The 23,042-nt window shown below is 46.1% G+C and overlaps 1 protein-coding gene across 1 annotated transcript in view; it reads right to left on the bottom strand.

Annotated features, from left to right (window-relative positions):
* The window catches only part of LOC147666201 (junction plakoglobin-like), a 195,402-nt gene that overhangs the window by 21,017 nt on the left and 151,343 nt on the right, over nucleotides 1–23,042 (bottom strand). The window contains exon 14 of the mRNA XM_086949216.1: nucleotides 15,811–15,957. Coding sequence (XP_086805342.1) covers nucleotides 15,827–15,957 — 131 coding nt within the window. The 3' untranslated portion in view covers nucleotides 15,811–15,826. The remainder of the gene's footprint in view (nucleotides 1–15,810; nucleotides 15,958–23,042) is intronic.

Here is a 23,042-nt window from a genome sequence, read left to right as displayed (position 1 = left end):
GTGGATCCAGTGGGAGAGGTCCCGATGACAGAGTGAACGACTGCAACGATCGGGAAGAGCTCATGTCCGATAGACCCTCGTCTGACAGCCGATCATCCGACCTTCACTAGTTCTGAACAGACCTCTCTCGAGTGATCTACGGTCCTGACTGGGAACCATCAGGAGTGCCGCGAACAACACGAAGGAGAGAGGACGATCGGGCGCTGGATCCAGAGGACAGGAAACCGTCCATGCGGTCCGGGTAAGGTCGTGTAAACACGACGAATTGAGGAAATTGTTTTTGGATAATACTAGTATTACGCTTTGTTGAAACCCTCTGGAGATTCACTGTCTGCAAACGGGGAAAAGCAAACAGGCTCTCTCTTTGCAAGCAGTGAAGGATAGGTAACGCAGACTTTTGTCCCCATTGTAATCCGTCGTACCTATCTTCCTCCCCCACTGTTTCCCGAACTATCGTTCGTGGATTATTGTCTGGAGATTCTTTGTCTGCAAACAGGGAAGAACAAGGCCTCTCTTTGCAGGTAGAGAAAGAGTGGGTAGCGATAATTTTTCGTGCCCACTTATTCTCCCCACTGGATTGTTTGATTGGCCGATTATTCGGTATTGGTTCTTTTGAGGTATTCACGGCCTCCAAATAACGTAGAATAGAAATATTCTGTCTAGTCTTTGTCCGCCGTGATAAGACAGGTAGTGCAGACTTTTGTCCCCGTTGTAATCCGTCATGCCTGTCTTCTCCCCACTGGTTGGTAGCCTGTTTAGCCCGGACCGCTTATTAGAGATGAACCATCCAGCTCCACTGGAGGGCACCCCTAATAAGGACATGTTCACTAAGTATGGACTAGTCGCTATAGCTTACACTAAACTATGGCATAAATATACGAAAAAGAACCTTGAAAGTCAGTGGCCACTGATAGGTTCCTTTGACGAAAATAAAATAAAAACATTAGAAATAGCGCTCCAGAAGAATAAGACCACGCCCACTATGCTCGACAGTATCGGCATGTGGCGCAAAGAAACGGAACAGCGAAAGAAAAGAGAAGAAGCAAAAATAGGGAAAGATTTACGAAAGGCAGCCCACCTAGCCGCAAAGCAACTAGAAGAAGAAATAAAAGAAAGAAAGGAAACTATGCAAAATCAAGAATCAGGGTCGACAGGCCAATGTCCTGTTAGGACCCCCTCTGTACTCTACCCTGAATTGCCCTCCAAACAACGGGCGAGCGATGAGTTACTATTAGGTCCCCCAATCATCTACATGCCCCCTCCATATGCTCCCAGCCAACAAAGCTTGCAAGCCCCGAGTGTGAGTGACCCTAGCGCTAGTGCACCAGCCCCCACGGCCTCTGCACCAGCCACATTAACAACTTCGTCAGATGACCCCGAGGCTAGCAAACAATCACCAGCCAGACTAAATAGGTTGAGCAAAGATGAGCGGGATGGGATCGACAAAATAGCGAAGATATTAGTAGAACGAAGGGAGAGCGAAGATTACACAATGAGCGTATATAATTCACATGCCGACAGCCACAGACGGCATTTCATCTTGCGATTCAGCTACTACACCCTGAACGCATATGAAGATAGGTATCAAAGTAAGGGTCCCGCCAGGCTGACAACGCTGTATAGGAAGATTGACGTTGGAGATGGGACTGAATGTGAAGCGACGGAACTCTTCATGCAGATGCTCGAGGTCTTCCGCCACCTTACAGAACAAAAACCAGCAACCAAGGTTACAGTCCCTGAAACGACCTCAGTAGAAGTAGTCAATACTATGATGCCTATCAGAGAAGCGGCTCCTTACTGGATCCCGCCACGGGGCCAGGGAACGAGCGATGATATTAATAATGAAAATGCAAAAGGGAGGGTTGTGTACAATTGGGTTTACCAACCATGGGACCGACAAGATATCCTAACCTTTAAGCAAACCCTGCCCGACTTAAGAAAGAACCCGACAGCATTTTACACCGAATTAGGCACAGCCTTGGGTTCGACAATAATGACCTTAGCAGATATTGACTTGTTCTTTGGGCTATGTCTGCCGGCTGACGTGTGGAAGCAAATCCGGAAGGCTGACCACACGGATCTGTTTGGACATACCTGGGACCAACTCGGTAAACTAGATAGACAGCGAGAACCGGGGAGCAAACCAGTGAAAGACATACTGGAACTCCCAGATAAAATAGTCCAGAAATTAAAAACACTGGTCCCGGAAAGAAAAGTAGACTGGTCGATAGTCACGGCCTGTCGACAGAAACCCCAGGAAGATGTGTCAGAATACTTCTCCCGATTCGAGACAGTGTTCTCCGACTACAGTGGCCAGGACATGACCACTGCAACCGGACAGCACCTGTTCGTACAAAATTACGTAAAGGGTCTAACACAAGAGGTCTCCCAAAAACTGCAGACGAGTGAGAGTAGTTGGGGGGCCTCCAAACCCGCAGCTATCCTTCAGATGGCTCAGTATTACGAGCACCAAAAGAATGAGAATGATAGGGCGTCCGAGAAAAAGAAGAAAGATTTGAAGGAAAGGGTAATGATAGCCCAGATACAGGGTATAGCGCTAGGACGGGAACATCAAAGGGGGAACTACCAATCAAACGCCCCCAGAGATCTACCTCCTAAGGATCACACCCCAACATCCCACACTGGACGTAGAGACATTAGCAATGACCAATGCGCCTTCTGTAAAGGGTTTGGCCATTGGAAATACCAGTGTCCGGTTGTGCTAGAGATGAATAAAAATAGGGACTCCAGGGAGGTGGCAAGTGGTCCGAGAAATGGGGTACAAGGACGAGGGCACACCAACGGCACCAGCAATGACAGATCAGGGAGACTGAACACATTTGACCGTCCCCGACAGAACCAATATCAGCTGTCCGAAGGTGAAAATGCCCCCGATTTTGCATAGGACTGCCAGGGGCAAGGGAGGGATCCAGTCGAGCTCTGTGTTGACCAGCAAGGTCCTTATGTCACCGCTAAGGTCTTGGGTACAGAGTCTCCATTCTTGGTAGACACTGGGGCGACACGTAGTGTGTTATCAAAACGACTGATTCCAAGGGCACCCTTGTCTGGCTCACACATAACGTCGATAGGTTTCGATGGGACGCCCTCCACTAACCCCTTGTCCGTACCTATTACCTTTGACCTAGAAAGCAACACTGCTGACGCGACATTCCTACTTTCCTCCAACTCCCCTGACGCCATTATGGGCATTGACTTACTGAAGCATTTTCGAGCTACCATTAGGTGTTCCCCAGATGGAATACGAGTCATCCTGTACGACAACCCAGACATGCCCAGATCCCGTCCCCCACGACACATGTGCTGCATAACTGACGCTGACATGTCCTTGCTTGACACCCTGCCTCCGTACCTGTGGGCCAAAAATGACTCTGATGTGGGGCGAATGATGATTGATCCTATTCACATAACTGTACGACAGGACGCTATGCTCCCGAAACTCCCGCAATATCGGATATCCCCAGAGGGTGAGAAGGCACTGGTAGCGATTATTCAGTCTCTGGTAGATGCAGGAGTGGTTGAAGAGGTGGTTAGCAACGTCTGCAACAGCCCAATCCTACCCATTGTTAAGAAGCAAGGTGAAGGAGATGAGAAAGCGTACCGCTTCATCATCGACTTACGAGAGATTAACAAAGTAGTTGTACCCCAATATCCTGTGGTCTCTGATATCACCACCATTCTGACCCTCATCCCGTCCACTGCCACCACCTTCTCTGTTATCGACCTTAAAAACGCATTTTTCTCTATCCCCATCCATCCAGACAGCCGTTATCTTTTCGGCTTCACTTTAAAATCTCGCTCGTACCGATTCTGTAGAGCTCCCCAGGGGTACACTGAAAGTCCCAGCATTTACAGCCAGGCCCTCAAAAGACAGCTGGATGCTTTCCAGCTACCAGAGGGAGTGGTGTTGATCCAATATGTCGATGATATCCTTTTGGCGGCCGACACCACCCCGCTGGCAACGACAGCCACCGTCCAACTCCTACACTTCCTTGCAGAAAATGGCCATAAAGTCTCCAAAAAGAAACTACAGTTCTGCCAGCCACAAGTAACTTACCTAGGCCATCTTCTGTCCAAGGAAGGGAGGAAACTTACCCCTGACCGAATCCAAACTATCCTAGACACCCCCATCCCAAAAACGCAAAAGCAGGTCCGCTCTTTGGTTGGCCTAACCTCTTTTTGCAGACAGTGGTTGCCTAATTACAGCCTCATTGTGAAACCATTACTTGCCCTGCTGACCAAAGACGTCCCCTCCCCGCTTCCTTGGACCACTGAGTGTCAAGCCTCCTTTAAGGAATTACGGGATGCACTCTGCTCAGCACCCGTCCTCGGAACGCCGGATTACTCCAAACCCTTCTCCCTCTTCACCCACGAAAGGGAGGGATGTGCATTGTCTGTCCTAACTCAATCAATCGGTCCTAAGCAGCGCCCTTGCGCCTACTTCTCCGCCACTCTTGATCCTGTAGCCAGAGCCTTACCTGCCTGCCTTCGAGCAGTAGCTGCCGCTGCTGTCTCCATCCGTCAGAGCGAGGGAATCGTACTTTCCAACTCCCTCACTGTATTAGTGCCCCATGCAGTTGACACCCTTTTGAACCAGACAAAGACCCAACACCTGACTAGCGCACGACTGACAGGGTACGAGTTGACTCTGCTTGCACCCCACATCACACTTAAGAGATGCACGACTTTGAATCCTGCCACATTGTTACCCCTGCCTGAAAACGACCCCGACGTTCCTCCCATACACGACTGTGTGACCCTCACAGACGAACAGACTAGGAGTAGGGTTGACCTCCGAGACACTGCTTTTCCTGACCCCGATGGAGAGCTATGGGTAGACGGCTCATGCATCAAACTCCCAGATGGCACCACTTCAGCTGCCTATGCAGTGACGACAGCCCAAACAGTAGTTGAGACAGCCTGCATCACACAACGATCTGCCCAGGCAGCGGAGCTGATAGCCCTCGCCCGAGCATGCATCATAGCCGCAGGGACCACCGCGAACGTATATACGGACAGCCAGTATGCCTTCGGGGTGGTCCACCATTTTGGGCTCCTGTGGAGGGAGAGGGGATTCCTGACGTCCCACGGCACCCCAATCCTCCACGGAGATTTAGTGTCCGCTCTGATTGAGGCAGTTCTCCTCCCCAAACGATTAGCGGTGATCAAATGTCAGGCACACAAAAGAGTGACAGACTTAGTCGGACAAGGGAATGCATTAGCCGACATCACTGCACGAACCACAGCTGAGAATAGGACAGTGACACGCATATATGTGACCAGGTCACAAGCAGAAAAATGGAGTGACACAAGGGAAATGATCAGAGACATACAGTCGGCCAGCACCCCTCACGAATTGACTAAATGGGCAAGGGTGGGTTTGAAGGATGAGGAGGGTTGCTGGCGAACAAAAGATGCAAACAAATGGTTGCTGCCTGACTCATATCTGATTCCCATACTGACAATGGCTCACTCCCCCGCACACATAGGATCTGCACCCATGATCGAACTCATTTCCAAAGTCTGGCATAACGATAAAATCCCCGACTCAGCCAGACGCCTGGTTCAGCAGTGCCTTATTTGTCTGCAACACAACCCCGGGAAAGGAACTGTAGTACCCCGGGGAGGGTTCGGGACCCCCAATCATCCCTTTGAGGTCCTTCAGATGGACTACATCCAATTAGAGAGATGCCAAAGCCTGAAGTACGTACTAGTCATCGTGTGTGCCTTCAGCAAATGGGTAGAAGCCTATCCAACCCGTGACAACACTGCCATGACTACTGCCAAAGTACTACTGAAGGAATTCTTCCCTCGCTATGGCCTTTGTCGAATTTTATGGAGCGACAATGGCCCCCACTTCATAGCTGAGGTTATCCAATTAATCCTAAAGGGGTTAGGGGTGAAGCAACGATTTCATGCGGTCTTCCACCCCCAATCCGCTGGTCTAGTGGAACGCCATAATGCCACGCTGAAGCTGAAACTGGCAAAAATAGTGGCCACCACTGGACTCAACTGGCCGGATGCCCTCCCACTGGCCTTGTTATCGATGCGTTCCACCCCCACCAAGCACCATTTGACCCCCTACGAGGTCGTGTTTGGGCGTCCGATGAATCTCTGGACTGCTCCCAAACCGACCTCCATTCATGACGTCCCGGACGTCCTACTATCTGATTATTTGTGCAAGTTAACTAAAACGTTGTCTGTCATTCATCAACAGGTGCAGCAGGCCATCCCCGATGCTTCCAGGGGCCCCGGCCACGACATCCAACCAGGAGATTTCGTATTAATACGAAATTTCCAGCGCACCAAGAGTCTGGAACCTCGGTGGACGGGCCCCTGGCAAGTGCTGATCACCACCCGAACAGCACTCCGAGTGGAGGGGAAGAAGCACTGGCTGCACGCGCATCATTGCCGGAAGGTCTCTGCGAACCTGGCCACGACAGAAAACGTCAGCACCCAAGAAGAGCTCCTGAGCAAAGACCGACCGATATTGGACTGTTATCCCGATACTGAGGCACTCGAACTTGCAAAATTCTCTGATCCCACCGTGCCATCCAGAGAAGGGTATTTCCTGCGTCGAAAGGAGGGAGTTTCGGCTAAGTAGGCCACGGACTAAGTTAAATCTCAGAACGGTGACCTAAACACAATCAAGGGTTGCCGGGAGAGAAGCTAAACGAAGTCTGTGGTTCTGCCCGCTACCGAGCCCCCTTGAAGGTGATGGAAGCGCCAGATAAGAAGATGATGGAAGCGCCAGATAAGAAGATGATGGAAGCAACAGGAAATACCCAGTATAGAAATCCAAAGACTGACAACTTGCACAAATCAAAGACAATCGCACTATTCATTGTCTTCCTCTTCTGCCTCCTCCTCATGACCTCCTTCTGGATTCTGGAGGAAAGCACACCGGCTCATGAGACATTGCTACCTACTGCACAGCCAACACCCCTGAAAGAGCATCACCTAATATCTCTGTCGCCTCAGCTCCGAGAAAGGCGCAGGGAATTCTGGAACAATTCCTTCGTGCAACTGTTGCACCAACACAACCTTGCTGCAAATGCTACAAACTGTTGGATCTGCGGGTTGCTCCCGCATGCCACTGGCTTCCACCCACATATGTAGCCCCAGCCAACCATCACCGGCAGAGACGTGCAGACGACCTTGGACAAGCCGACTCCACTGGAGCACAGTTCCTGGATGCAGCAAAGGGACTTGTTCCTCTGTGGGGCCCCATGGCAAACAGCCGTGCTATCCGACATCTGACCCAGGCAGTAGAAACAACGATCAACATCACGGCTGGTATCCTCGCCAACAACACTGCGGAGCTTCAGGCGGTCCGCCTCGTGACCCTCCAAAATCGTCTTGTCTTAGACGTGGTCCTGGCCGACCGAGGAGGAGCATGCCGCATCATCGGATCCAGCTGCTGCACCTACGTGCCTGACAACTCGCCTTCAGTCTACAAGGCTATTGAACACCTCCACAGACTTTCCTCGGAGGTTCACCAAGAACAGGAAGGATGGTCGCTTGGGAGCTGGTTTTGGGACACTTTGAAGAACTGGGGTTGGAGGTTGTTTTCCTTTGTGTTGATACCTGTTGTGATCTTATGTGGGTGTTGTTTAGGTATCCAATGTCTGCCACCCTTGTGCGGCCTTGTTTCTAACTGTATGTGCCCAAAGACTTTGGACTTCCGAAATGAGCACATGAGCCCCCTCTATGAAGTAGAAATACGTGGCCTTATGGGGATAAATTCAAACTGACAAGTTGGCGAGATATGTTAAAAGGGAGGACTGTGGAATTTTGACTTGCGATCTAAACATCATCTGCGCCAGCTTGTCACCTATGTACTACATGCACGGCAGCTATTCTAGGTCACCTATGTATTACGTGCATGGCAGCCATTTTAGGTATCATGGTCTCCCTGTCCACGATCGATCGCCAGCACGTCCCTCTGACCCAGCAAGCATCCTCTGCGCACCCCGGCTCCCCCTCCCTCCTCCTTCTGAGCACGACCCTTCTGCATGACCCTGTCCTTGAGAGTCACGCCAGCGCCTGACCCGCACCTCCTCCCCTCCCATGAATGCCCCTCTGTTGCTAAACCTCCCTCCTGCACTGGATTGTCCACACAGCATGAATACCTCTCCATTGATGGCCCCTCACCCCGTGTCCGACTGTCCACACAGGTCCGAGGCCATTGCCTAAGCCGAGAGATATCATTTACTGCCCTTATTGTATGAGGTCGCTCTCCTTCAAAGGACCCTCTATTGATCCAGACCTCCCCACCCCCTGTGACATGATCAGGCGCACACATCCTAAGACTCGACGAAACACTCAGCTGCGTGATGACCCTCTCTTATCAGCAGGTTGAGGACCTCCATTGTGAATGTATATGGGGGTGGGATTAACACGAGGATTACGGGGATGTCGTTTCCCATGCCCTACAAAGTTGTGATTGTATTGAAGGAAGGTCACATGCCATAAACTAGTGTATAAGAGGCCAGGCCTCCGAGTGGCTGTTAGAGCACCTCGAGACGATACCTTGTTGTCCGATCTGATGTGTTCTGCTCCGTCGGAATAAACTTCTGTTTCCTGCCTTCTGGTCTCCGGCGCCTGCCTCATTGCTTGGTAAACTTGAATGGTACAAGGGCGGTTAGCGCCGGGCAAATCTTGAGAAAGGTCCTAGCCCTACCTTTTTCCACAGAGTGATGCATCTGTTGGGGCAGGGGGAGGGGTCCGACTGACTCAATTGTGGTGCATTACTTTGCAGTAACCTCTGAGATCTGAATCCTGCCGAGAAGTTCCCCTGATGCTGCGCCCGTTGTAACTTCAGTTACTATGCAGAGCCTGCATACGCCATCGGTCATGATTTACTAACAGAATGCAGGAGGCCATGAGTCCCAGTAGCAGCAGAGTCACTCACCAAAATCCAGGCTAGAGGCTGAAACATCTGTATCATAACCCGAATTCCCAGGACTTGCTGTTCCGGAGGACAAGTCTGAAACTGCACTGTGTCCAGAATAGCTCAGAAAAGGGAGCATCTAAGAAGGAGTAAGGTGTGACTTTGGCATTTTTATAGAGTACCCCAGTAAAGTAGGAGGTCTACTGCAGTCTGGAGGTGGGAGACAACAGCCTGGGACAAGGACGCCTTCAACAGACAAGTCGTTGAGGTATGGGAAAAGACAGATACCCCTAACCTGCACAGATAAGCCTCAACGCCGTCTCCTCGTCGTGCTTCAACATCCTGCGCATGCTACGGAAGATCTTCCGGTGGATCCCCACCGAGACCAGGAAGACAGTCACCCAGGCCCTCGTCACCAGCCGACTGGACTACGGCAACACCCTCTACGCCGGAACCACCACCAAGCTCCAGAAGAGACTCCAGCGGATCCAGAACACCTCAGCCAGACTCATCCTCGACATCCCACGACACAGCCACATCTCCGGACATCTGAGAGACCTGCATTGGCTCCCCGTCAACAAAAGAATCACCCACGCACACAAAGCCCTACACGATCAAGGCCCGAGCTACCTCAACAACCGCATCAACTTCTACGCTCCCAAACGCCACCTCCGATCAGCCAGTCACGCCCTCGCCGCCGTCCCCCGCATCCGAAGAACGACAACAGGAGGAAGGTCCTTCTCCTACCTGGCCGCCAAGACCTGGAACTCCCTCCCGACCGACCTGCGCCTGACCCAAGACCACCTCAAGACCCCCCCCCCCTCCGGGTAAGTAGTGCGCTCTATAAATGTCTCTGATTGATTGATTGAACCACCTCCATCACCTTGGTGAACATGAGGGGCGCTGGTAAGGCCAAAGGGTAACAGTGAACAAAAAGTGCTCGTGACCTACCATGAACGGCAGGTAACGCCTCTGGGCCGGCAGAATGGGATGTGAAAATACGCATTTTCAAGTCCAACTCTACCAGCCAGTCACCTTGGTCTAGGACAGAAAAGACCCAACCAACGTGAACATCCTGAATTTCTCCTTCGAGAAAGAGATAGACAGTCTAGTGGTCCAGAATAGGATGTATCCTTTGTTCTTTTTTGTTATCAGAAAGTAGCAGGAGTAACAACTGTATACTTCTGAAATAGGAACATTCTATACAGCTCCCTTGAACAGGAGGGCTGCAACTTCCTCTCGGAGTAATAGATGATCCTCCATCAGCTGTTCTTGAGTTGGCGGTAAAAGGGGAGGAAAAGACAAAGGAAAAAGAATAGCCATCCCGAATGAACTGCAAGACACACTGTTTAGGGACTGCCAGCAGAGGAGATGTTGAATTCTCCCTCCAACTGGACTGACATGGTCTTGCAGACCTAGGAATGCTTGGAGGATGGAGCTGTCTGGGGTGGGTGGCAGAAGACTTCTAGCTACCATTCCCATGAGGTCAGAATGTACCGCATCCTTGCACAGCTTGGGGAGTCTTTACAGTGCAGTGGCTAGGGTTTGGCCGACGGGGCTGCAAACTCCTCCCATTATCACAAAAAGGAGATAGGGCATGAGGTGTTACTGAGAGGCCCATGGATCTGGCCGTTGCACGAGATTTATTAAAACGCTCCAATGCAGAGTCTGCCTTCTCTCCGAATAGACTAATCCCATCAATGGGCAGAGTTGTGGGGTTTCAAAATGAGGCTAACGCCGGGAGCATGGACTTCAGGGATGGCGCAGGTCGCATTGGCACGACCAGCGCAGACAAGGAACGGATTCAAGAGAACCCACCGGCGCAGAGGCTGGGGGTCTCCTCCGACCCTGCTGGACACAGAGGTGCACTGAAGGGGTAGGCCCACTCAAATACCCGGTGAATGGCCTTGTAAAACTCTTTAATCTGAGCGGGCGTCTGTCTGGCTCCCAGAAATGGGGGGCAGTGCAGAGTTGGACCCGGCAACGATTCAGTGGAAACGTGCCTAGTGCATCGATGCTCCTCACCTGTCTCCTCAACGGCCGGCAGACAAGGTGAAGTCAAGTGCACTTTGATTTTTTTCTTAAGCCTCTTTCCAGAGCATCCTGAGGAGCTTGATTGTGGAGAAGAGGGTCCTGGAGCTGTCCTGTGACTTTCTCTTCTTCGATCGGGACCTCCAAGGAGTATCGACCGAGTAGCCTGCTGGGCAGCAAGGAGTTTCATGGATGACTCCCCCAAGGCCTTCGCCGACATGGCTCAGCAGTCCAAGCAAGACTTGAAAAGTCGTGGTCTCGCTGAGATCACAAGCAAACAAGATGGGTGTCGGGTACTGGCATGGCACGCTGGCCTGCTTCACACAGCTTGAACTACCCGTATCAGTCATTCCTTGACGGACAAAGAGGAAAAAAAAACTACAGATGTCTCTGGATCAACTGACGCAGTGCACATGGATGGCGCCAATATACGAGACTGCGGCGTTACAACAAACGTCAAACATAGATGGATCGAGCCACCCGACAGAGGTACTGCTCACACACAAGTTTCTGGATCCAGTCTGCTCCCTGGGAAATTCAAAGGTAAGGAATCTGTAGCTAGAAGCCTCTATCACATACATGTTTACTTGTGAGGCAACTCTGGTTTACCAACTTTTCCCCCCCATTATTGAGGTCATGAGACCAAGGGCTAGCATGCAAAGACTGCATTTTATACACCTACAATGAATGCTGGGCAAAACAGATACAATGCATGAGCAGCCATAAATGCGCCACTACGCTATAATAAAGTTTGCACCCACTCTGCTTCCTTTAATGAGCCTTTTAAAATGGATAAACTAGGATAACAAAGTCAGCCTTGAGGTTATATAATTTCACTTCTAAGCACCTTGGTGTTCTGGTTCAACTCCGGGATTGATTTCCAAGAACGAGAGTGTGAATGGAAAAAGACAACTGCCCTGGAAAGCTAAACTCAAGGAACACATACCTGGCAACCCACTGGACAAGTTATCAATTGATTGCAGAGGATCCACTTGGGGATGGCCTCTAGAATGTGTGATGGAATTCCATTTACTCCAATATCCCAATAACATCCTGTTGGATACCTTTTAACATACCCCTCCTTAGAGCTCACAGATTGGGTGCTGGCACTTATGGATTTGAAACAAACCATGTAACAATTTTTAAGGCACAAATGTAGCCACCCAGTACGAGCTCCTTTGGGTTTATCAGAATACACCCCACCATCCATACTTAGGAGGTGGGTAAATCTAGAAAAATAACTAGAAACGTTAGTGTTAAAGCAGGCCATGCTTAAAAGTTACATAGGAAAGTAAATGAAAGTGAATTTTGCATTTTGATATTAAATCCAAAGACGCCTTAAAAAAATAAACCAATCTAAAAATTAAAATAAAATACAGAATGTTCAGAAGAAAAAATAGTTACTCTGGCAATGATGGCAAAAATTCAAGAAATATTAATTTAATAAATGCTGAATTATCAGTTTAAATCAGCGTCTGAAAAAGTGAACAATCAATATAGAAGCCTCATTAGAAAGGAGAATTTTATACTGAAGACCTAATCTAGACAATGTGGCGGCATGGGAGACAAGATCTTCACATAACTTTATTACCACTTAAAAACTGGTATCCTCATGTATACAAATGAGTCCCGATTCGCGTCTATCACAGTCTATAGCGGCTGAAAGGAGAATTTTAGACTGAACATTTAAACTACAGTGTGGAGGCAAGGGAGACGACAAGACCTTCACATAGCTATAATGAAGGTCTTGTCTCCCTTGCCTCCAAACGTACACTTACGCAGAGGTGGAATAGTGGAGGTGCAAATAAATAGCACAGATGTGGATCTGGGGCTGGCTCTGCCAAAGGAATACACCTCACCGAAGGGCATCTGGTGTTACTCAATTTCTTCTGCAGACTAGTACACACCTTAGTAATTTGGTTCAGAGTACTTTGTAATATCGCAGCACAGATCAAAAAGTATTAAAACATTAGATTGTTGAGCGCTATTGGAACATTAGAATGTTGTTGCGCTCTATTAAAAACAATTTAGTATCTTGTGGTCAATAATGGCTGGAGACCTGCTGCTTCAACGTTTCAACATCTGTATTGGTTTATCCCTTTTTAACCATAATTAACAAGGGAGTGTAATGTTCTAACAAAATCATAGCACTTCTGCCTCAGGCTACACAGATTGTTAAAAACCAGCACTACTATTAACCCCTTCGAGGCTGATGACGAGCTGGGCTCGTCATGGTGTAGCCTCCTCAAACACTGATGACGAGCCCAGCTCGTCATGAACAATGGGAAAAGGAAAAGGACAGCACAGGAGGAAAATAACACTAGCATCGATGGTGTTAAAGGGCTGGGCTGCGGGTTTAGGGCCTTTAACTGACAATTTATCCCTCGGCAGAGGAATATTATATCCCTGGTATGTTGGGAAGTCAGAGTGGCACAAAGAGCCAATACTAGTAGGTATAAACCTTCTGCTTCAGCTTTCCAATGTTTGACCTATTGCTTCTCCCTCCCAAATAAGGCCATTATGGCCTCTGCTTGGAACATTCCAAGAGCTTTATAGGGCTAATGTAATGGTTGTTAAAGACTCTCTCCCATGCTACATATCCTTCACTGTGGATTGGGCCTATACCTCAAGTAGAAGCCCTTTAATGGCCAGTATAGTCCATGGCAATGAACAATGTTATGCTGCAACAGTGGAATGTTGTGTGCTCCAGGAAAAGAATACAATGGCACACAAAACTAATACAGGCCAGCAGTGCAACATTCCAAGATCTTTGATCATGTTCCTTTGTGCATGGAATGTGGGTACATCGCTCTCGCCTGAGCCTCGGGACTACAAGGGAAAAGGGCCTTTAATAAATGTTATGACCTTAGCAAGAATATTAACTTGGAGAATGGAAGGCTACCAAGAGGAATGAATTTAGAAAATAATATTGGCTGCAGAGTTTCAATCAATTTACTATGCATAATTTCCAGATCTCTTGCAGATGGAGCAGAGCAGTGTTGATGAGGGGCACTGGTGCAAAGGAACAAGCCTATTGCACAGAGGCAATAATGCACAAGAAAGATTACCAATGTGCTCCCTTTCAGAAGGGGCTGAACCGGTGTAAAATAAAACGCAGAAAATGGGTGAACCTCCTTCTGACCCACATCAAGAAAGATGCGGTCTCTATTGTACACAAGGTTTCCAGCAAAAAACAAAACCTCAGATTGAAATGCCATTTATGCTGGCATGTTAACTGGTAAGATGAATTAGCCAGGAATGCCAAAAAAACAGGTCAGTACAAAGTAGGTAACAGAGGTATATGGGTATATAATTACTCATACCTCTCCCCTGTTAAGGAACTGACCAGACGTGGAAGAGTTCAGCTTGCCTCCAATTTGTCGTTTTATTCTCTTATATGTCTAGGTTGACAGAGCAGTTGTTAACTGACCAATTAGCATCTCAGCCTGAAGAGCTATTTCACTCATTTCATCCTACTGTAACCGTGATTTGTAGCCTTTTGAAGACCTTGAACCCTTCTCAAAGGGAAATTGAATGAACAGAATTTGAAAGCTAAGGTCATACACGAGTGTATAAACTGCTGTTATGGCATCAACATTAAGTACAAACAGTTCAATAGGATCAAAACAGATCCCTTAAACAAATGTATGATTATTTTAGAACAGGTACCTATTATTATTACTACTTCCATATGACATCCACTACTTGACTTCTTTATTCTTCGACAGCCCAATAGGGACGAAGCAAGAATCAACGAAGTGGGAACTGAGACGGTCAGCTTCCATGGACAGTCCTGAAGACTGACAACTGAGGCCAAGCAGGAAAAACCTTGCGTTACTTACCTTTGGTAATGACATATCTGGTAAAGACGGTTCTAGCCACAGATTCCTTAATGTAGAATTATCCCCAGGTGCGAGACTGGATCCGGAAAATTTTCGTTGCCGCAGCCTCTCTGCGTGCCAGGGGCAGTACCACGTGACTCGGCCCTGCGGACGTCGTCAGGGAGGAGTCAAGTGGTACCGCCCCCAGCCTGCCGAGATGTGGCAAAGAACATTTTCCGGATCCAGTCTCGCGTCTGGGGATAATTCTACGTTAAGGAATCTGCGGCTAGTAGTCGATCAGATCAAAATTTTAAATAAAAAACATGGATTAAGATAAGAGGGGTGTGAACCCTCCACATAAGAAGTACAATACAAACATTTGTGCATAATCGACTTGAAGCAGGTTTGGTCCACAAGGTAGATCAGTACAAAGTGCTCTGGTTAATGCAATACACAAGATGGATGCATGGACAGTAGTGATTGCATACACTTTTGATTTTAACAAGTTCAGTATGTAACTAGTCTGTCTAAATTTGAAACCATGTTTGAATTAGATCAATAAAGTTAGGAGCAGAAAGAGGTTCCTAACCCAATTCTATAGCACAGCTATCTTCTAGAACACAAAAAGTATTTTCAGCCTCATTCATCACAAATGGTCTTTACCAGGTAGGTGCAACTTCACTATGCCTACGTTTCTCAGTTTGAGTTCCTACAAAATGGACTAGCTACCTTAAACTCCGATCCAGTGTCCTTTTATAGCTTCACCAGAGCATTCAGAATATGCAAATGGCACATTCAAGAGTGATTTAAGAAGGATTTGGCTTGTTTTCTAGAAACTTCTTTGTTATAAGGCTAGAATACATAACTGTCGACAAACAGTCTCAAGTCATAATGTCACATGAGGAGCAAACATGACATGGGTTGGCCCACAATTATCACCAAATTTGACAGCACGAGTAGGTTGCTTACAGTCATAGGCCTTTGCTCACTTTAAAACATTGAGCTATCTAGCAAAAGCATACAACACCTTCAACCAGCCAACCTTACCTTGTGCAAAGCAGATTTATGCCATCATGTCGTGAAAGCGGCCACGGTCACTATAGTTATCGGGTAAGTAGTCCATCTCCATGTCTGCACCAATATCTATATTCTCTAGACCGTCTCCATTGTATACAGGGCGGTAATTTTCCATTTCTGAAGAGGAAAACAAAGTAGCTGTACAATCACGTGTGAACTCTTAAAATACCAAGTTATTGAAGTTACCAGAAAGAACGTGCAATTGACGACTATTACTTACTTTTAGGGACAATATTTCTGATGGCTGATCTTCCTACAGATTCCTCACATTCTGAATGATCTTTTAAGGCTTGAGTGATCTAAAAAACATTTTTCCAGCAATATTCCTCCCACAGCTTCCAGGTGACTTCATACAGCCTCAGCATGATTACACAGCTGAATGTGTAGACATAGAAGTCTGTTAAGTGCCAACAGACATGCTGGCATAAGTTCCTGAAACTCTTCCTTCGTCCCCCACATGTGTGCAGATCGGAACCAAGAGAATTCAACAGCAACAAATGCAGCGCATAGGTTTGTAAGCTTTGGGATCATATTAACCCGGCACTGAGGGAGGAGGGTTGTGAGGAATCCGCAGTAAGATTATGCATCAGCCAAAAATGATGTCATTAAAAGGTAAGTAACTTTCTCCTAATGGATACATGTTTCTGCAGATTACTCACCTCAAGAATAAGTCCCAACGCAATAACTCTTGTAGGTGTGACTAAGTAAGGCCTATTAACAGAGGAAATCTGCAACACTGCTCAAGAAAAGTACCCATGCCTGAGATATGAGGCAGCAATCGGCAAAAGTATGCAAGGAATATCATGTTGCTGCCCAGCAGTTGTCTGCAATACGAATCCCCTGAAAAGAAATATGAAAGCAGCAAATACTCTGTTGCATGGGCAAGGATGCCCTCTGGAGGATCTTTCATGGATCGGATAGAACAGAGCCTCAGGCAGATGAACACATTCTAAATGGTGTGGTTTGGTCACCACCTTGCTCTCCCAGGTTCCTGCAAGGCCCACAAAGAGTTGCTGATGCATTCCATTCCATTCCATTCTCTTGGATGCAGTCAATTTAATAGGACACCACTTGTAGGATCCAGTCTTGGCAGTCGCTTCTCATTTTAATTGGATGGGAGCAGTGAAGGAAAATAAAAGGTGAATCTATACTGGCAGATATTAAGACACTGCTTTCAGTAAGAAGGATGAGCCAGTGCGAAGGACCAACTTAATTAGTAAAAAAAACTACAAAAAAACTGTGAAAGATGAACAAACAGAGGGCCTAAAGTTATCTTACCCTAGGAGCTTAGGTTCTTGCCACCTATAATACTGTTGAGAGTGGGAACTCACACTAAGTGTGCATCAGCTCGAATAATGAGGCTATTAAGAAGGTCAACACATTTTAAATCCTATTGAGGAAAAAGCAAATCTTTCAGAAAACGTGCCACTAATGGCAATATAAACATGTATGGCTGATCAGAACGTCATGAAGGCAGACCGGGCATCCAAAAAGCCCTTAATGGCAATCGCTGCCCGGCCCTGCTGCGTACGGTACAACACAAATTGCAAGATTATGGATAGGATAGATTTAAAGGGAATTAGACCTTACAATGCGCACCACTAAATGAGTTTGCCCCAGCAATCCGAGTAGATGGCGGCCAACATGAAATTTTAAACGTTATCAAAGCCAGAAAATGGACTCTAGCTGGCATCATTAAATAGCCATATGTGCAGCGTTGGAAATGGAGGAGGAAGATCAGACTATGTGGTTGCAGAGAGCAGCTTCACCCTGTACTGCAGAGGAAGAAGTGGTCGACTGCAGAGTGCCAACAGATCTTCACTGCCCAATCTGAGGTAATCTGGATCTGATTTACGTGATCAGTAATGCTTCAGACAGACAAATAATAATTGGAAACTCAAACAGCAGGCCATCCCCAGGGAACTATTCTAATGGAAACATCTGGCACAAAATTAAGGGCGCTTCTTATGGGCAGTGGTAAAGAGATCTACCTATGAAAATCCCAACCTGAAGATCCTAAATCCCTTTGGGTTGTGGTTTGAGTAAGAAGGCAGAGCATCCACTGTTACGTTACCCGAGACTCTAGATGAGCTTCTACCAGGCAAATGCGACATTGCTGCCCCTAAGCCACATGTGAACCACCTCGACACATACAGTCCACAATCCCACGCCATCTAGTTTGTGTATGTAAAGGATGGTGGTGGTTGTTTGATTAAGTCCAACTCTAAATGCCTTCATGTCCAGCCAGACTGTCCACACTACGGCAGCATGAGCTTGTGAGGGCTAAAGGGACAACCCAGCCAAAGGATGACTGGGCAGGAGGGGGGGGTTATGCGGGGGATGGAGGGGGGGAGGGGTTCATCCATCACTGCAGGTCTAGATTAACAGATTGAGAGATTGGCACCCAAGCCATTAAGCTCCTGGATACTGGAGCCACTGTAACCTTCGCCACCACTGTAGGACCCTCATCCACCGTTTGGCAGATCACAGAAACAAGATCCAAAAGTTTGAGAGCAAGCAGATGTAAGACCTGTAGAAACAGAATTCGAGTGAGCCAGGAACTTTATAGTCATCTCCTGAATATCCACTGTCTATTATGGACGCGGAAAGGACTTCATGTGGGTTTCATCCACTCATCCTCCTCGGAAGGTCACATTCTGTGCTGGATAGAGGCAAGACCTGTATATGCTGATAGAGGCAAGACCTGTATACCAACGGGAAAGGTTGAAAGAGAAGGATTCCCTTTGGATAGGATACAAATTAGACTTATTCGCACCTCTCACCATTCATCCATACCAGCACTGAAAGCACGCGAGAGAAGCACTTCTAAATGAACTAATAAGTTTAGTAAAAATATTCCTCTAATTTTTTAAGTCCATAAATTTCACAAATGCATATTAAACATAGCTCAAACAAAATCACTTCATCACATTAAAAACAGTTAAACAAAAACAATTCTAAAAGGAGAAACTATAAAGAAAATACACTATGCCATTCCTGTGTTAATTAGGCTAAAGTTAGACAGCATGGAGCACAGAATTAATTTCCTGTCTATTACTTAATACCGACTCCTGCCCAATTTAACACCACTTAATAATGTGTCTACGCATTTCAATGGCACATTCATATTTAAGCGCAAAGTACAGTGCCAACCCAATGGCACTGCCCACGGGCACTCCTTGTGAGACGTAGTCTCTATGATTGGTTACAATGTAGTTCGTTTCTATGAATAAAGTCATTTCCAACCACTCATTGTTAATCAAAGCAGTAGGTTCTTTATTCCAAATTTCTTTTGAGTCTTTTCTTTGTTAACATTCAGTTCTGTCACATAGCAATTCGTTTTTCAATAACATTAAACAATCGCTCCATCACTTGATTCCAACTCAAATTGCGATGTATGTATTTCGGGACCCATGCCCTTCATCAGGGGTTTACTGTACAATCTGAAATTAAAGGGATATTGATTTTATTGTATTATACAGGAGTGGTAACTCTTCCTACAAAGAGCCCAAATGTGACGTGAGCATGCTAGGAAATAGGCTGGAAATGCATGGTGAGTGAGGGAAGAATATAAAGTAACAAATTCTCCCTGGATCAACTGTGGTTTGTGCTTAAACGATTGAGTGAATCAGTACACAGTAAAATTCACGAAACTTCACAACTTGGGTAAGCGCGAGACAAAGTGCGTTCTAGTGCATAACAAAAAACTAAAAACAATGTGTCACCATAACCTGTTTCGTTAGTGTCAGAAAGCGAAAAAAACCTTACAAGTGCCCAAGTGAATGGCGTGTGTGTGTGTGTGTGTGTGTGTGTGTAGCGGTCGAAAGATGTTGATTCAACCGACATAGGTTTAACAAAGTGGGGTCGAAACAGGCTGACAAAATGAATACCACTGATCTTACCGCATAAAGTCGGCGTGTCTCAAATTCAAGTCTGCTAAACTTAGTCAGTGTAATCGTGTGTATGAACACTGCGGTAGACCCCGAAGACAGACTGATTTATGTCGGCCATCTTTGAACAGTGACAGTTATCAACCATATGGATAGGGCTGTGTAAACGCTCAAAAGAATGACACGACCGTGTGTTTAAACACTGTAATGGGACTAAAGAGTACGCTGGTATGTTGCGGCAATCATAACGGTAGCGTAGCTCGTCTAGTGTATCACAAAAGTAGTACTGGTGTTTTAAGACTCGAAGACTGACCACTACGTGTGGCAGCCATCCTAAGTAAGTATCTTGTAAGCAACCCTAATCTGACCCACAGTGTAAATGCGAGAAAGATTGTAAACTGCTCCACAATTGGAAACTTACAAATTTCAGTACATATGTCATATATGGAGTACCAGTTACTTTAGGACGGTGTCTACTCAAAAGGAACACAATGAGCAAAAATGTACCTATGTGCAGGTATAGTGAACCAATTAATAAAGTCTATGAAATATACACGAAATGTGGAGAATTGAGTACATACGTTTCAACCCCTGAGATGTAAGCACAAAAAACAATTGTTACGATATAATACCAAAAAATAATTACCTAAGAAACTCAACCATTCATCATGTACTATTAGTGAGTGTCCAACAATAAGTCATATTTACAGAAAACAGCTATACTCCATACGGTCGTTCAGACCTTTGGGCTGGCATGCATCCGGCTTTTTATCCAAACTAGTTCACATTGTAGTAGTCTCTTCCTATTGTCTACGCCCTGTCTGAGCGGAACAACCTCCAATACCAAAAATCGTATTTGGCTGATGTTATGATTGTTATTAACAAAGTGTGCAGCGAATGGTGCCTACATGACTTTGTTCCTGATGGTGCTCTTATGTTCAGTAAGACAAACCTTTATTTTTCTTTGTTTTCCCTACGTAGGGCAATCCGCAGGGACATTTCAGAAGGTATACCAGATTTTTCAAGTTGCACGTGGCGTTAGTGAACAGTTTAATTACTTTGCCAGAGGATGGATGGTTCAATGTGTTACCCTGGATGACGTTATGACAATGACTGCAGTTATGACAAGGTTTTGTGCCGGTAAAACGTATCCCAATCGTTTTAGGTGTAGTTTCCAATAGACATTTAATGTTCTTTGATCTTTGAAAAGCGAAAAGTGGAGTATGATTGAAGATCCCGTTGAAATCAGGTTCAGTTTGTATCATTTGCCAGTTCTTCATAATTGTTCTTTTGATTTGCATACTCCTAGTCGAGAATTTTGAAACAGACTGGTCTGTCAGTAGTTTTCTGACTCATGTGGGTAGACAGTAAATCCTGGCGTCTAAGGTTACCCACTCGTTGTACGACCGTATTGAGTACAGCTGTTTTCTATAAATATGGCACATTTTGTTGGACACTCACTAACAGTACATGATGAATGGTTGAGTTTCTTTAGTAATTATTTTTTGTTATTATACAGTAACAATTGTTTTTTGTGCTTACATCTCAGGGGTTGAAACGTATGTATTCAATTCTCCACATTTCGTGTATATTTCATAGACTTTATTAATTGGTTTACTACACCTGTACATCGGTACATTTTTGCTCACGGTGTTCCTTTTGAGTAGACACCTTCCTAAAGTACTTGGTACTCCCTATATTTGAGATATGGACTGACATTTGAAAGTTTCCAATCATGGAGCAGTTTACAATCCTTCTCGCATTTACACCGTGGGTCAGATTAGGGTTGCTTACAAGATACTCGCGTAGGATGGCCGCCACACGTAGTGGTCCTTCTTAGAGTTTTAAAACAACAGTACTACTTTTCTGATACACTTAACGAGCTACGCTAGCGTTATAAGATGGCCACAACATTCCAGCGTATTCTTTAGTCCCATTACAGTGTTCACACACATGGTCGTGTCCTTTTGAGCGTTTACACAGCCCTATTCATATGGTTGATGAGAACTGTCACTGTTCAAAGATGGCCGACATAAATTAGTCCGTCTTTGGGGTCTACCGCATTGTTCATACACACGATTACACGGACGAAGTTTAGCAGACTTTAATTTGAGACACGCCGCCACGCCAACTTTATGCTGTAAGATCAGTAGTACTTCATTTTGTCAGCATGTTTCGAATGACACCGTGCCGTTTAAAGACCCCACTTTGTTAAACCTATGTCGGTTGAATCAACATCTTTCGACCGCTACACACACCATTCACTTGGGCACTTGTAAGGTTTTTTCGTTTTCTGACACTAACGAAACGGGTTATGGCGACACATTGTTTTTAGTGTTTTGTTGTTATGCACTAGAACGCACTTTGTCTCGAGCTTACCCAAGTTCTGAAGTTTCGTGAATTTTACTGTGTACTGATTCACTCGAAATCGTTTAAGCACAAACCACAGTCGATCCAGAGATTTGTTACTTTATATTCTTCCCTCACTCACCATGTATTTCCAGCTTATTTCCTAGCATGCTCACGTCACATTTGGGCTCTTCGTAGGAAGAGTTACCACTCCTGTATAATACAATAAAATCAATATTCCTTTAATTTCAGATTGTACAATACACTGATGAAAGGCATGGGTCCCGAAATGCATAGGGATACATACATCGCAATTTGAGTTGGAATCAAATGATGGAGCGATTGTTTTATGTTCTAGAAAAACGAATTGCTATGTGACAGATCTGAATATTAACAAAGAAAAGACTCCAAAGAAATTTGGAATAAAGAAGCTACTGCTTTGGATTAACAATGAGTGGTTGGAAATTACTTTATTCATAGAAACGGACTACATTGTAACCAATCACAGAGACTACGTCTCACAAGGAGTGCCATTGGGTTGGCGCTGTACTTTTCGCTTGTGTACGATTTACAATCCCCCAGGGTCAGAGGGGACTATACCCGGAGGCACCCAGAAATAACTATTCAAATCAAAAGTTTAATCAACACGACGGTGTGCCGCACATCAAATACAATTTCTAACATTCGTATTTAAGCCACCTTCTTCAGGGCAATAGTTTTGTTCTCCTTATTGGATTACATTTAAAACAAGAAATCTGCTACATATCAAACTGGTGTCAAACTGCACTTGGATGTAGGTTTTTAGACGCTTTGAGATAAAAGTCAAAGGTATAGAGGTGATCTCGTACGTTCTTTCAAATCTTTATGCGACAATTATTCTGCTGATTGATTAACTTCCATGGTCTTGCAAATTTACTTTCTGAAGACTAATCCAATTTGGTGGCAAATTACTAATATATCACT

This window comes from Lissotriton vulgaris, unplaced genomic scaffold (genome assembly GCF_964263255.1).
Source record: "Lissotriton vulgaris unplaced genomic scaffold, aLisVul1.2 SCAFFOLD_868, whole genome shotgun sequence".
Taxonomy (NCBI): domain Eukaryota; kingdom Metazoa; phylum Chordata; class Amphibia; order Caudata; family Salamandridae; genus Lissotriton; species Lissotriton vulgaris.
The sequence above is the reverse complement of the archived record's forward strand: the minus strand, read 5'-3'. Positions and strand labels throughout refer to the sequence as shown.